This window comes from Amphiura filiformis, chromosome 18 (genome assembly GCF_039555335.1).
Source record: "Amphiura filiformis chromosome 18, Afil_fr2py, whole genome shotgun sequence".
Classification (NCBI taxonomy): domain Eukaryota; kingdom Metazoa; phylum Echinodermata; class Ophiuroidea; order Amphilepidida; family Amphiuridae; genus Amphiura; species Amphiura filiformis.
Genome location: NC_092645.1, coordinates 22875582 through 22892187, shown reverse-complemented (window position 1 = coordinate 22892187; position 16606 = coordinate 22875582). Strand labels below are relative to the sequence as shown.

General features: G+C 36.9%; 1 protein-coding gene across 1 annotated transcript in view; it reads right to left on the bottom strand.

Moving 5' to 3' along the window:
* The window catches only part of LOC140140008 (sodium-coupled monocarboxylate transporter 1-like), an 88509-nt gene that overhangs the window by 814 nt on the left and 71089 nt on the right, over positions 1–16606 (bottom strand). Inside the window, exons 8-16 of the mRNA XM_072161817.1 lie at positions 13126–13269; positions 9898–10027; positions 7798–7886; positions 5916–6028; positions 4204–4271; positions 3744–3830; positions 1969–2198; positions 1313–1413; positions 532–635 (exon numbers count right to left, since the gene is read on the bottom strand). Coding sequence (XP_072017918.1) covers positions 532–635; positions 1313–1413; positions 1969–2198; positions 3744–3830; positions 4204–4271; positions 5916–6028; positions 7798–7886; positions 9898–10027; positions 13126–13269 — 1066 coding nt within the window. The remainder of the gene's footprint in view (positions 1–531; positions 636–1312; positions 1414–1968; positions 2199–3743; positions 3831–4203; positions 4272–5915; positions 6029–7797; positions 7887–9897; positions 10028–13125; positions 13270–16606) is intronic.

Genomic DNA, 16606 nt, shown 5'->3' with positions numbered 1-16606 from the left:
CCTGTAAAATCACTTAAATTAATACGGTAACCACGGTTACCAAAGATTAAAATGTGCGTGTACAAAAATCACAAGAAATTCACCAGTATTAGGATTCTTTTATCGCCTGTAAATCACGTGGTACCATGTAAACAGTAACACGTGGACAAAAAACACAAGAAGTTCTACAACATTATTAAAATAGACCTATACTTTTGGGTACTCTACACCTAAACATTAAAGGCTCATTGAGTGATTTGCTCATCCGGAGGATCGTAAAAATCATCAAAATTCCGATTTTGGCAAATTAACTACATGTATTTCAACGGGGCTTCAACTTTGTCAATAATGCTGTTTCGTTGTTTTTGGCCCAAATTTTTCATTTTAGAAATACCTTATGACGATTTAATGACTTTTCCTTCACTTTAAAGTAATTTATACACAATTTTAATTTCTTTTTATGTTCGCTGGGATCACTGAATGGGACTTTAACTAAAACATAATAACAATGTGAGATCAAGAAAGGGCCGTTAGCCCATAGCCTTCATATACCTTTTCTTTATCCCATATTTGCCATCGTTTTGGTAGGAAGCAGCAGCATGCCTTAGGTAGGTCACATATCAGGTCAGGATTGATGTTCTTTGGGTCGTTGAAACCTGTAGCAAAATGGTGAAAATAACATCTAGCATAGATGAAAAAAAAATGAAATGAAATAGTACCCTATGCTACAAAAACATACAAAGTCGCTTTGAGCTTCTTAACCCTAACCCCCTAAGGGCTTTTTGGCGACGGGAAGGGAAAGAAGGAAAGAATAAAGAGAGAAAAGAAAGAAATAAGTTGTTTGCTCTGGATTGATTCAAACCCAAGACCCTTGCATGCCAAGCACTCGGTCGGCGACACTTTGCCACGGGTCTTGGGCTTCGCTGGCCAGCGAAACCGTGCCTATATATCACTTAGGGCGATTGCGTCATCACATCACGTGGGATGCACGCACGAACAGCGCATATATCAAGTAGTATTTTGTAGTATACAGGCGGGTTAGGGTTAAGTATTCGTCCTACAAAAAGAACCAATGTTACATAATTACATCCCATGAGAGAATAGAGAACAATTGAGCTTTTGAGGGATTTCGACACCTTTAATAAAAGCACACAAAAAATTCGAAATCAACATCTCCACATTGACCAAGAAACATTCTCAAACAGACTGTTGTTCTCTGTGTATGCTTTAATCTTTTTCGAGGCTTTTTGGTGGACTGGACCTACATGGAGGGGCGGACCAGAGGTTTATGTTTGATAACTGGAAAAAGAACTTCTACAAGTCACATTATTACCTGTTAATGCACTTCCAAAGATACCAAATACCAGTGATGCTCCAGTGACGACTGCAGGGTACCATAGCTTAGACAAGGCATACAGTTTTGATATCGGTGGCCTGATATGAGAAGAACGGACATCGATGTGATTCAAAAACCTTAATATTAATATACATGTATCCGAGGGTTTATAGCCAGAACCATATATGTCCAAAATTACATGTTACTCTTTTCGACAACATATGGACGGTTAATTCTGCCCTCCATAATAAATGCAAGTGACTTTAGGGTATATGCATGGTCACTAAAACAGGTACACACAAGTGACCATGCATATACCCAACAGTCAATTATATTTATTATGAAGGGCAGAATTAACCATCCATTTGTTGCCGAAATGAGTAACATGTAATTTTAGACATAGATGGTTCATAGCTTTAAGCCTATAATGTTTTAAAATTAATTTGGTACACTGTTTTCAAACTTGATTTCTACACATGTCCCAACTGACTCAACTTACACTTAATTGTTCTGTTTGTAGGAAACAGGGCAATTTTGAATTGATGTCTTTTTTCAATACAGTTGTTACTAATATTATTTTGGCAACGAATAACGGCTTTAAAAAAATCAAAGATAATGTATACGATACTAAAAGAAGAAGTTTGAATACAAACCAAACAGTCGGTGCTATAGTAGTAATGACTCCCAAAGCTGTCGTCACTATTGACGGTGTAGTGATAGTGGTGGTATGTATGGGCGTTGTGAAATTACTTATCGGTACCGTAGGAACGGGGCATCCTTCAGTTGATAATGGTAGCAATTTGATCGGTACGGGATATATCAGTGATCCTATTAATATCCATAAACCAATACCAAGTGACAGGAAGAAGCCAATCATTACACCCTGATGGTGCAGAGAGAAAAACAACGTTTTATGTTTGCATGTAAAGGAATTGACCTTTTCGGTAAGTCCCTTAAATCCTTGCGGTTAGGCCTGAGATGGCATCACGCCGATGCACACATAGCTACTTACTGTGCACTTCACTGCATAATACGCAGTAACGATGTTCGCTTAACGATGTGTAGAATCGGACGTGACGTCAAATGGCGACATTTCCGGTCTAACCGCAAGGAATTGTGGGAATTACCGAAAAGGCCAATTTAAATATTCCTTACTTTAAGGGATCTAAAATGAGCGTTTATTGCGTTTCGACAGTATTTTTTGTGGGACATGAGAGCACCTCAGACCTATCGAATTGCATTCTGAATACGAAGCATGTCTTTCTGATATCAAATAATTTTCATTTTTGAAAATCACAATATAATACATATTTTATGACAAATTATAAAAATTGATATTTTTCACATTTTTGATATATAACAGTCCTCGAAGTAAATTATATAAATCTAATGATATATACTTAAAGTGTATGTATCAAGGAGGAAAAGCCGACGATCAATTGAAAATTTTGATCTTTCATATTGAAGATATGGATTTTTTTTTTTTTTTATCTAATTTTTGTTGTTGGTGTGTTTTGGAAAAAAAATCCGTATCTTCAATAAGAAAGGTCAAAATGTTCAATTGATCGTCGGCTTTTCATCCTACCTACATACACTTTAAGTATAAATCATCAGATTTATAAAGTTTACTTCAAGTACTGTTAAATATCAAAAATATCAATTTTAATGATTTGCCATAAAATGTGTATTAAATTGCGAATTTCAAAAATCTAAATTATTTGATATCAGAATGAAATTCTTCGTATTCAGAATGCAATTCGATATGTCTGATGTGCTCTAATGTCCCAAAATAAATACCGTCCAAACGTTCATACCCCAGCCCTTAAGCCATTGCATTTGAAATCCATACACCCCTATAAGACATACCGTAACACAGGAGGGTGCAGATTTAAAAAAATGTACTCACCCATTCAGGTAACGCCATTTGAAATTTACACTCCCTGTTTGTGAGATTAAGGTCATGTCTTTCATAGGGGTGTATGGATTTCAACTGCAATAGCCCATTACGTTCCCTCTGCCTTTGCCAGAGTTTGCGTTTCTCCTTATATTTATTTTCATATTATTGATATGACCGCAGGGTGTCATATAACCAGAGGTACCATCTGACTCACAGTGTGGTCTTGGTATAATCCTCTTTTTAGGGGGTGGTGGCGTTCGGGGAGGGGGGAGGGGTCCAAGTATTTGACATGTTTAAAGGCGTATCATGGTCAGTTATCCGAGGGACAAAGATAAAAATGTCCCGGTGGGCATCATTTTGGCCATGCGTTACTGTCATTTTACACTATTTTAGCCAGCCCAAAATAAAGATGAAAGTTTGTGTTTATCAAGGGGTGATGTTTTCAATCGGTTATTGTTTTTTTGGTTTTAGCAGGGGGTGGATATATATGGATATAAATATCACAACTAACTACTTTTAAGTACTACATACCTTAGAATTTGCTCTAGGAACGAAAACGCCAAGTATGAATACGCCCATGATTGGTCCATTTATAACACCTATAAAGCCAACTAAAGCCTTTGATGAAAGCAATCGGGATATACTTAGAAATTAGAAGTGGTAGAAAGAAAGGTACATTCTTCACGAATATTTGAATTTGAACAATGACACCGTAATCTTAGTACTATATGAATACATTTGTGACAATATTAGCTACATTATTATGCTAAAGAAGGCTCTTATAGTTATATTATAACATAGACTAACATTGCGCCGGAAAAGACGCTTTGACTAAAAGTATTTTCGCATTCTCTAAAACACACTTTTCCTGACTTCGTGTAACTCTTTTTCTTTATTTCCTCAATGTACTGTGTTTGTTGTAAAACTGAACTGAACTAGTATGTTTGTTTCTATAGATTTCTTTAACTTAAGTCAACTGACTGATACATACCGAGAATATTGAACCAAGTTGTCGTATAACGAACGAACCACCAATTATAACACCACTGTAAAATATAACTGAAACCCCAAAACAAACAGTTAAACAAAAGAAAGAAAGAAATAAATAAAAAGATAAATAAATAAATAAATAAATAAATAAAAAAACACATAAATAATTCAATTGTGAAGTATAACAATAATTTGTAGTCCCTGGTTATCCTCACAAAATAAACTAATAATGTATATATCACTGTGCACTGTGGAGTGTAACAACAAAGTAGTCTTTAGAGACCCTAGATATCCTCGCATATATACTTCTAGTGCCTGTTTCTATTCATCGTTATGTATTCTTCTCCCGTGCATTATTTTCGCGAACTACCCTTCATAGCCCAAATTATATAAACCTGCACGCTAAACAATGCATTATCTAAAACCCGCACGCTAAACAATAGATTTTAGATAATACGTGCACGCTCAAATACTAGAAATACTACTTTCACATAACTATAGTACTTGTCTGTTCGATATATATACCATCAAAAAAGTACGAATATACATTCTGTGGTGTTAAAATAGTTATAGGTTATGGTATTTTTCATGCGCACGATGTACGTAAATCATAGGTTACAAACTGTGTTCTATTTTGCAACTATCATTGCCATAAATTATGATTAATGAACTCAAATAAATCAAACATCAAATGAGAATAATCAAGCTTCTATTAATTAAAAAGGGCTAAAAACAGGTGGACCATAATTATACAAAATGACACCATTACAAAATATTCGGCATTTTAGAAATGAAATACATGTAGGCCTATATCTAAAATAACATTAAAACGCCCGGGAAACACACACTAGCGCATAATATCATGATCATGCTTTATAATACTGAACAAATTGTAAAATTCCACTGTCGTGTGTTTTAATATAAGTAGATTTTAAAGGTCAAATTATAGAACTATAAAGTCCAGTTGATATTGATATATTATAAGTTTATTCTCTCATCTCCATTCACCGTAGTAGCCTACAACGTCAAAATCGATCGTTTCCAGGTCAACTGGTTCAGTGCTCTCTGTGTTCGGAACCACGATATTAAATGATCACAACATAAAGTCAATTGGTTACAAACTATGCGTGAATAAGTTACTAAAGCAGTATTCAGACTTTTTTATTGTACGTACAATATTGTATGCAACATATCTACGTTGTTTAATCTATTGCCATTTTATTTCCAGTAATGTTTCAGTTCTAACGAATGTTTGATGACGTAAAATCGATAATATATTTCTACTAGATATTACATGTAACATATTATCGATTTTTCGTCATCAAACATTCGTTAGAACTTAAACATTACTGGAAATAGAATGGCAATAGATAAAATAACGTAAATATGTTGCATACAATATTGTACGTACAATACTCGGAGTCTGTGGAGCGCTTAAAGTATGCTCACATAATGAACTAACATACTAGTACATCATTGTTCATTATGAAGTGTAACAAGCAGGTAGTATTTTGAGTCTTTCAAATCCTTGAATATCCTCACAAAATATGCTCATTTTGTGGGAGCAGGTCACATATATAAAGCTGTGAATGACAATCAATACTGTATATATTAGGTATTTCAATCTCAGTTATGGGGTTGTGGGGTGGGTAATATGTGTGTGTGTGAATTTTCCATCTTCTTTAGTAACCCAATAAACCAAAAGGCACTTACCGAGACATTTTGTTATCCACACATAACGTGTTTCATTTGTATTTTTCATTAGTCCTTTAACTACGTGTGTTCCAGTCACCGCTGCTAAAGCACTTAATACAGATGATACAGTGCTGAAAATGAGGACAAAATAGAAGTGTTGAACATGTTGAACACTCAAAGCAACATGCAGTGATGCTAAGTGGTGTAGCCATACATTTTCAACAGGAGGTTGGAAAAAGTAGGGCAAGAGACGAGGGGGATGGGTTGATGAAAATGGGCAAAGAGCCAAAAGGTTAAAATATCACGGCAGGCATCCCCACAGTGGGACAATAGGGTAGTAGGTCCCACTTGGGAAATCGTCTCTTTCCCCACCTGTGCCTATGCCAAGAGATCTGAAAACATAGAATGGCCCTTAAATCAATACTGTAATATTTGCTGAGGAGGACGCCCTCAGTGTTTTTTTATTTTTGTTTTCATTTTATTTTTTCAAAATTCTAATTTGTACACGAATGTGATGTACTTTAATAAAGTATCATACCCTGCAAAAATCAAGGATTTAGGTGCTGCATCTGATATTACGAATAGAACGACGGAGTAGGTCTACGTCATTTAATGCAAACGATCGAAATATTAGTCGAACGCATATGTGATAGTGATGTTCATAACACGACCGACCTCGATCAGGGCCGGATTTACCATAGGGCCAGATGGGCCCGGGCCCAGGGCCCCCAAATTTTTGGGGCCCCCAAAATTGCCCGGTGCAGTGTGCATCTTCCATTTTAGCTGAAAAACACCATGTTTTGGGCCAAAATAGCCTACAAAAATTACAAAATTTTGCTCGCTTCGCGCGCACTGGCCTATTTTGTAGCAAAATCAGCTAGCAGCTTCAATTCGAGCTAAAATAGTCTAAAATTGAACAATTTGTGCGTCCTTCGCGAGCAAATGGCCATGTAAAATCTAAAAACTTGGCCACTTGAGTGCACATGCTTTCATCACGGTGCGTTTGGGGCCTCCAAATTTTTTTCCTGGCCCAGGGCCCCCAAAAAGGTAAATCCGGCCCTGACCTCGATCACGACCGACGGGATCTGGATGGAGTGACACGCATATTGACGACATAGCGATTTTAATATCAAAATGTTCTTGTGTTCTGGAGCATTTAATATCGATGCAAGAGAATTATAAACACCAGTTCGAGTGAACAAGAAGACCTCATCTGCAATCACTGCCAGGTATCGGATGTGTATAATATTGAATACAGAAATTGTCAGCTATTGTATATGTGACCGTACAGCTCGAATGAGCCGTAAATTCCCTTCCCTTAATTGTATTTTGAGTTACAGTGTAAAATGTGTACGAAGGTCGTATGCATTGGTAACTTAAGCTGGCGCGACATCTGTCTCATTTTGATAGTCACAACACCAATCAATAATCCTATTATTGAAAAGGATAATAAGCTTCTACCTTAGATGGCAATAAAAAAAATTTAATAGCTCTGGTCTTTGTTTGCTTTGGCTAAATCCTGTTCAAGTGGTGGGTTACCAGGCATTGTATTTTGTATAGGTATGTATGACCAACAATTAACAATGAGAGAACTTTCTTGAACCTCGTTGACTTGATATGACCGCCAATCACGACTGTTTGATATTTATTACCAGCAATGTGGAAAAAGAGAGACACGTAGAAACGAAAAAAGCTACCATTTTGTTGAAGGAGCAAAGTTCAACAAACCATAACCCCGCTACTGGATATCGTTTGAAGTCAAATAATATACCATTTTAAAGCTTATGATGTATATTTTCTAAATACGAAATAAAACAATTTTGACCGGGGGAGGAATTTACGGCTCATTCTTGCATTATAGGTGGTATGTATTTCTTATTAAATAACGAGAAGCATTTACCTTAATCCTAGACTACATAATCCAGCTACAAGAAGCCCTGAGAGACCGGGAAGATGATGGAATGAATCTAAAATGTAGAAAGGCAGTAGCTGAAAGAAATCAAGACGTTACTTCTGTCATCAACTGTATAATGGTAGGAAATCCATTAACTGCTTTGTTATTGTTAGATTTTATTTTCAGTGTATGGATATGTCTCAACACTACTAAAAGGATGGTATTCTTGCAGTACGATCTGAGCCATGTCTCGGCGCGATACACCATGCATAAATTTGGCTAGTCCGATTTCCCTGAAATAAAAATTTGTCAAACTCGCGCAAAAGGCATTTTGTGTGTGAAATTTTGCCACCGGGTGGACTCGAACCAACAGGGTGACACTATCAATTGGCATGTCGTGTTTGTGTATAACGACCGATTCTAGGGATCAGACTTAGAGACAGTATTTTCCCAGGTAGAGACCAAGTTCGAGATTTTACTGATCTAATTATAGCAGTGTATATCGTACGGAGAAAACTGATCAAATCTGTAATGTTCGTCTTCTTTTTGGCTTGTTTACGAATTATCCTCATTTTGGTCCATTTTAGCATTAAAATTCAATTTTTTACGCTAAAGTCATTTTCCTAGCATCAGCTGGACAATTGCACAACTTTACACCTCTGAATAGTTTTCCTGGTACGTCACCTTTATGTAACTAGACATTATAAGACACTGCCTGTGACCGCATACATAACAACAAAAGTTGCACATAAAATCGATGGACAAGTTACTTTAAGGCATCACATCCAATTTGGTCCTATAGAACTGGGTTAGGTACCGATGACTCTTAACTTATAATAAATTGTATCAAGCATAGTAATTAACAGTTGCCTAGTGTTGTTGTTTTTCATTTAAATAATAAACAAATTCACTGTACACATGTTCAGGGTCCGAAAAAGGACCACAAAATGTTGTGCCTAAAAATAGCCTGTCTCGCGAACAAGTTGCATTTGTGCTGACTTTTACACACGGGTCTGAATCACTAAAAGCTGCCCTGGGATCGGAGTCTGTCCATGCATCTATGAGTTCAATATTATTATTGGATCGCTGCACAGTGCCGCTGATTAATTACACAGCCGTGACGTTAGTCACGGCTGTGTCTTTTTTCTTACAGGTTCTTTCTTCTTTCTTTCTTTCTTTCTTCTTTCTTTCTGCCGACCACTACATTTGCTCTAGCACTTACATGCTTGTACCGATTTTGACCTAACTTGGTCACAACCATCATTGACCATGCCCCTACATGTCACATGAAACTCGTGGGGTCAAAGGTCACGCTAGGGTCATAGGGGTCAAAAACGTGATTTCAACTCAAAATGCTTCTTCTCCTACAGATTACGTATGACGGTGACCCCACTTGCACACATGCATTGCTATTACCCAGTGTCTATGGGGTCCTCACAGATTTGGGGTCAAAGGTCATTAAAGGGTCACTTCCGGTATAAAACGAAAAACCTTCAAAATTTTTTATTTGCTAAGAAAAACATAGGACAGTAACGGTATGTTCACACATAAATTGTAGTTACCCTGTGTATATGTGGTATTTTTTTATTTAGGGTCAAAGGTCATTAAGGGGCCACTTCCGGTACAAAACGAAATACCTTTAAAATGCTTCTTCTCCCACAAATTACGTAGGACAGTAACACCACTTGCATACATGCATTGTTATTACCCAGTGTATATGGGGTCCTCACAGATTTGGGGTCAAAGGTCATTAAGGGGTCACTTCCGGTATAAAACGAAAAACCTTCAATTTTTTTTTATTTGCTAAGAAAAACATAGGACAGTAACGGTATGTTCACACATGAATTGTGGGTACCCAATTCATATGTGGTATTTTTTTATTTGGGGTCAAATGTCATTAAGGGTCACTTCCGGTCTGAGACGAAAAACCTTCAAAATGCCCTTCTGCCACAAGTAACAGCAAAGTGGTGCCACATGCACCCATGCATTGACATTAGCCAATGTCTATGACCGTTTTCATATATTTTGGGGTCAAAGGTCATTAGGGGTAACAACACGGCTGTGTTCGTGGGTTAGACCACAGCTTAGTCTAGTTACGTTTCTTACCTCGTCACTAAATTGGATTTTCCCAGAAACAAGAGGATCGCAATATGCATATATAGCATATAGAAAGACGCCCCCTATAACACAAGCTGCTGTCATAAATGCCATGCCCCAGCCGTATATCGCCAACGCTCTAGAACACAAACAAATTTTGTTTGATATTGAATTAAAACTATTACAAATATCAAAAGCTAGGAGACAGTGATGAAGTATAAGAAGCTTTTTCTATGGGACACATTGCACAGTTTTCCAGTTTAGAGTAAGTAGTCAAATAACCATCTCAAAAAAAAGTTCCTACCCCCCCCCCCTTAAAAATGGCCATTATTCAAAACGAGACTATTGTATTACAAATCTGTAAAATGTGTTGGAAGCAGAATTTATTTCTGCGCATTTTGACACCTCATTTGATACGATTGCTCAGAAAACAATAAAACACCGGTCAAAATAATGCAGTGAGCTCCAGATTTGAAAGTTGCACTTACTTACAATACAAAAACACTCATTACACAGCCGTGACGTTAAGCCGTGACGTTAGTCACGGCTGTGTCTTTTTTCTTACAGGTTCTTTCTTCTTTCTTCTTTCTTCTTTCTTCTGCCGACCACTACATTTGCTCTAGCACTTACATGCTTGCACGAATGTTGACCTAACTTGGTCACAACCATCATTGACCATGCCCCTACATGTCACATGAAACTCGTGGGGTCAAAGGTCAAACAGGGGTCATAGGGGTCAAAAACGTGATTTCAACTCAAAATGCTTCTTCTCTCACAGATTACGTAGGAGAGTGACACCATTTGCACACATGCATTGTTATTAGCCAGTGTCTATGGGGTCCTCACAGATTTGGGGTCAAAGGTCATTAAGGGTCACTTCCGGTATAAAACGAAAAACCTTCAAAAATTTTTATTTGCTAAGAAAAACATAGGACAGTAACGGTATGTTCACAAATAAATTGTAGTTACTCTGTGCATTTGTGGTATTTTTTCATTTAGGGTCAAAGGTCATTAAGGGGCTACTTCCGGTATAAAACGAAATTCCTTTAAAATGCTTCTTCTTCCACAAATTACGTATGACAGTGACGCCACTTGCACACATGCATTGTTATTACCCAGTGTCTATGGGGTCCTCACAAATTTGGAATCAAATGTCATTAAGGGGTCACTTCCGGTATAAAACGAAAAACCTTCAAAAATTTTTATTTGCTAAGAAAAACATTGGAGGGTGATGGTATATCCACACGTGAATTGTGTTTACCTATTGTACATGTGGTATTTTTTCATTTGGGGTCAAAGGTCATTAAGGGGTCACTTCCGGTCTGAGACGAAAAACCTTCAAAATGGCCCTTTCTGGCACAAATAACATAGCAAAGTGGTGCCACTTGCACCCATACATTGACATTAGCCAATGTCTATGGGCGTTTTATATATTTTGAGGTCAAAGGTCATTAAGGCGTCAAAACACGGCTGTGTTCGTGGTCTTAGACCACAGCTAAGTCTAGTTACACTTTCCTTCCATTATACATGTAGTACTGAATACAAAATCAATACAATTTACTGCAACTTTCAAATTCTGGATTACATGATTGTAAATGTACGCTGTAAAAGTCAATATTTAGTCAATTGCTACAAATGAGATGTCAAAGTGTGCGGAAATAAATTTTGCTTCCAACGCATTTTACAGATTTGTAATACAATCGCCCGTTTTTGAATAATGGTCATTATTTAACAGTGGACTTCAGATTATATAAATGCGCTTTTATAAATGCGCACGTGACATATACAAGTCGCCATACCGTGTTCAACGATGTAAGATACCCGGATGTACACAAACTCTACACGCAAAAGTATAGGCGAAAATGACAGGTTGCAAGGAAAATTGTTCTTGCAAAATAGTGGCATTTATTGCAAAGGGCAAAATAATATGACCCGAAACATAAACTCATAAACGCTTTATTTGGGTTTTCCATTACGAAAAAAAACCGACGGAAAAGCTAGATATAGCTGATTTAAAAACTTATATTTCATTATTTCCGTTCTAAATGGCCGTGGCAATTGGCCATTATTGATGACGAAATGGGATTCTTACGGACATTAAGGTCAGAACTGCGTAGCTGCCGATGATGTTATTTGATAATTTTTGCACATGATGATAGGAAACTTAGGGGGCTGTCATTTTCTTCGGAAGGAATGGGTCATGAATTTTTTTATTTGGGAGTCAGTCAAGAAAACATATAACCCTGACCCTAACTTATCTCTAATTTTAACGTAAATTGACGAAACTATAACTTTAGCTCTTTTCGGAATAATGACCCTCTCGAACTAATAGGCTAGATGTCCCCGCCCGACTTCCTCAACCCTAACTTACTCATTCGCTCGCGAACATTCAATTAAGTATCTAAATGGATAAACACAAATTCAAAATGTACAACTTAGGCACCACATCTTATTTGGTTCTATAGCAATACCGGTGTCCGGTTAGGTACCGATTACTCTTTTTTATCATACCCTGATGATGTAATAAATTGTATCAAGCATAATAATTAACATTACATAGTGTTATCGTTTTTCATTTGAATAAAAAACGAAAGCAACACTGCAAATATTCAGGGTACGATAGAAAGAGCCATCGGTACCAATTGGGGCACCGATAACGCTATGTGACCAAATAAGTGTGTACCTTAGAGTATAAACACGTAGATGACTGTACATGATCTAATCATCCCGGCTGGAAGATGTTGAGGAAGATGTATACTTTACATCACGCTTATACGTTATATGACAATTTGACGTATAATTCACGCATGTGATGCATGGTTTATTCGGCCAGTATGGCAAGTTAGATCGTCATACACATTATTATCGTGGTATTATATATATTGTAATTGTATACGTCAATTTTGTTCAGTCTGGTTCAAACGGCTTATAAAGTTTTAATTTACACGGAAGGGGTGGGGACTTAGCAAAAAACTAATAATTGGTGAGTGTAAAGGGGGGTTAGTTACTTTTTTGAGATGTTTAGCTATTCATACTCAGCACAGTGTTGCACAATATGCAGTCTTTCCGCCCAAAAAACAGAGCTTCAGTGTCATGTAGGCCTATATCCTAAACAAAGACTACTATGGCAACATTTTCCTTCCGATATCCATTAGTATTTCAAACAGTTATATACAATTTACCCAACGCTTTTATCAGGCTTTCGTTAGATAATGTGAATAAACTGAATAGACTTACATATATCCCGTTTTCAGATCCTTGCATGATAGGAATCGTTGTACTTGATATTGCATGATTGCCATCGATGGTAACCACCCAAACACGCCACCAAATAAAACATTCCAAAATGTAGCATACTCCGATGCTTCCCATGTAAAATCACTATTTATGAAAAAATAACACAAGAAGAAGATTGACGATAATTCACTATGTTCACATGTATATGATGAAAAAAATGACAATTTATTTTTATTTGTTTCCAACGGCTTTTGTGATGTGCCCTGAGTAATTTAATTTCTGTAAAAATTATCTTTGTTTACAGAATTACATGAGTGGTGACATTTTGGGGGAATTCCCCTCTCAAATTGAGCAAAACAAATTGAATCATATCTAATTTGGAATATTTGGAAACCCCTCTGATATTGTAAAGTGAAGATGACATCATATATGGGATTCCCCTCAGGAAGTGATGATGTCACGGGATTCCCCTCAGGAAGTGATGTAATGAGAATGGTTAATGTTATAATTAAGGCTTGGGAATTTCCAAGATAACATTTGGCTATTAATATTTGGGATTTCCCACTGCTTGATATATAAGAAAAGGTAAACACAACTATTCACAGTTGATAGTGTTGATCTGGGCTAGCTAGCTAATATGCTTACAGTCCAATTCCTTCAAAGAAAGGAAATTGCGAACCAGAATTAATTTAAGTAGTCAATGCACTACTACCTGCCAGTGTTGTCGGAGAAGATCTAGAATACGTCAAAGAACGTACTTCTTCCCAGAAAGGAAAATATATTCTTCTGCCGATTTGCTGAAGTCTGGTTAAAGGAGCAACACAACTGTCAATATAAGTGGGGACAACTGCACCGCAGTCCTGCTTCCTGAAGATATTGTGTGAAAGGTGGAAATAGCTCCAAGTTTGGAGAAAGCAGCGCAAGGAGTTAAGTGTGGAGAAAGCAGCGCAAAGAGTAAAGAGTTTGGAGAAAGCAGCGCAAGGAGTTATGTTTGGAGAAATCAGCGCAAGGAGAAAGCAGCGCAAGGAGTTACGTTTGGAGAAAGCAGCGCAAGGAGAAAGCAACGCCATTTTTGTGTGAGGATTTCATACACAAGGATATTTATAAACTCAAGTGTACACTGGACTTCGCTGATTTTCGCAGGACAAGTGAATACGGATATATTACATCAGTCGTCCAGAACATTGCAAGAACTTTATGATCACCAAGAAGAAGAATGCTGGCTGAGTACTAAATAGTTAAAGAGTGATTATATTTGATTATTGTGTATGTACATTTGTTGTCATATATTGTACCAATCATAACTTGCTTTCGATTAAAGACTTAGATTTTGTTAGCTTAATCAAACAGTGTATTTGTGTTGTGCATTCGTGTGAGTTCGGGTAAAAGGTGATTTTGGCCTTGAGTCAAGTACGACTCGTAACACTTTTCAAATGTTACTTACCTTACCAAATTTTGTATTTCGGCACCATTATGGGCTCACAGAAAAACATACACAAGCATTGCCTTTAATTAGCAAATGAGATTCTTCTATCATAGCAACCACATTCTAACAGTTATACCTTTATTAACTAATAAAGCCCAACAACTAATGGTCCAAGCATGCATGAGTGTTGATAGCAACGGCACATCGTGCTATAATCCTAATAGCGTCATTTTGGTTGTGCTTAGCATCACTCCACAACCAAAACCCTTTTTGTGTGAATTTGTGTGTGAAAACCCGATTTCCATGGAATAAGTGAAAGATAAAAGTAAGTTTATTTTGTCATAGGTTGTATTTTCGAATTTGTATGAATCTTCTTAATAATAATTATATGGACATAATAATAATAACGCAACAGTTTATTCAGTTTTTAGCGTTAATGACTAAGGTATTACAAATTTGGTGTTTCTTTTAATCATGTATTGTCTCATATTATCGAGTAAATTTTTTTCAACTCACCAACTTTCAGGCTATATATTTCTTTCTTTTACATCAATGATTTATGTACAATAATGAGTAATATCAGCACAATATTTCAAAATTACACAGAAGTGAAAATGTCAAATATGTAATACGATGGAGTTCTTCATAAATTATTTTGCTGTTACTTTGGTTGCTGTTCCTGCTGTTGTATTGCTGGAAATTGTTGATAATTGTTGAGCTCGATAATCATGTGGATGTCCCACTTGAGTAATCGGTACAACGTTGTACTAATACTACAGCTGCTGTGCGTTCTGACAGGTAAGTAATCACATCACCTCCACCTCACATTTTGTTTTTTATTGTTTTGTGGGAGTTTTCAGCAATACCTCTCACCAGTGGCGTAGATTTCTTTTTGACATTGGGGGGATGGGGTTGGGAACATTTTTGGAAATATAATGAATGCAGTACTTTTGACAAAAGTTCATGGTGCAAATGCGCGCGAAGCACGCGAACATTTTTGCTATTTTGAAGCTAAACTGATTAAATATGGTGCAAAAGCGGAATAAATGCTCGCGAAGTGCGCGAAAATTTGCACTTTTGGGGTTAAAATGGGCAAATATGAGGTTAATTTGATCAGAAACCCATATTCAGGCGTCAACATTGGGGGATGATTGTATGGAGCATCCCCCCTGGTAAAATATTGGCGGATAAATCCCCCCATCCCCCCGGGATCTACGCCTATGCCTCTCACATTACAGTAAGGCCAAGAAAAAAGGAAGATTTGACCCACAGTACAATGAAGTACAATGGAGTATCTGAAAGCCATCTTGAACCGTACGTATCCGTATGCGCTGGGCCTTTTTTCACAGCACTGTTTTCATTATTATAAATATAAACAAAAGCTGCACCGTAGAGGAAAAAACAAACAGAAAAAGTGGGCTAAAACACCCTTGTACACAAATATCCCGCGTAGCACTTTTTTTAACGTTTTTTCTTTAAAAAAGCATAGCACATACCTTGTTTTCACAATTTTCAGAGAAAAACTTTTTTGTGACCTAACTCAAGTTAAAATCGGTTCTGTAATCATTGCATTGGTAAAGGGCAATGAGTGCCAAAGATGCATCTTCGGTTAACTAAAGTAATTTGTGTATAAATACAATCATTTTATGTGAAACTTTAAGGATCCTCCCCGCCTTTCGGTACAATTACGGAATACCCTCCGCGCGCGCTGTACGTAAAAGGGAGAACCATAAAGGTGTGATACATCGTTGTAATTGTTGTAATTATCGGAACCAACAGACAGCGCGGTGGGTATTCCGTAATTATTCCCACCTTTGTGTAATAGACGGGGCTATGTACATGATGTAGGGTTGGCTGTGAGTGTGACGGATCGGGGTGTGTAGGAAATAGTAATCTTGATATGGAATTTCAATACGATATTGAACATTTAACTAGTTTTGATCTTATACCATACGAGCATCACTAGCATTAATTAAAGCCATATTATATATAACATTTTCAAACTAAATATATTAGCATTTCTTTGCCATGAAATGTTAGCCTTTACTGTCAGAT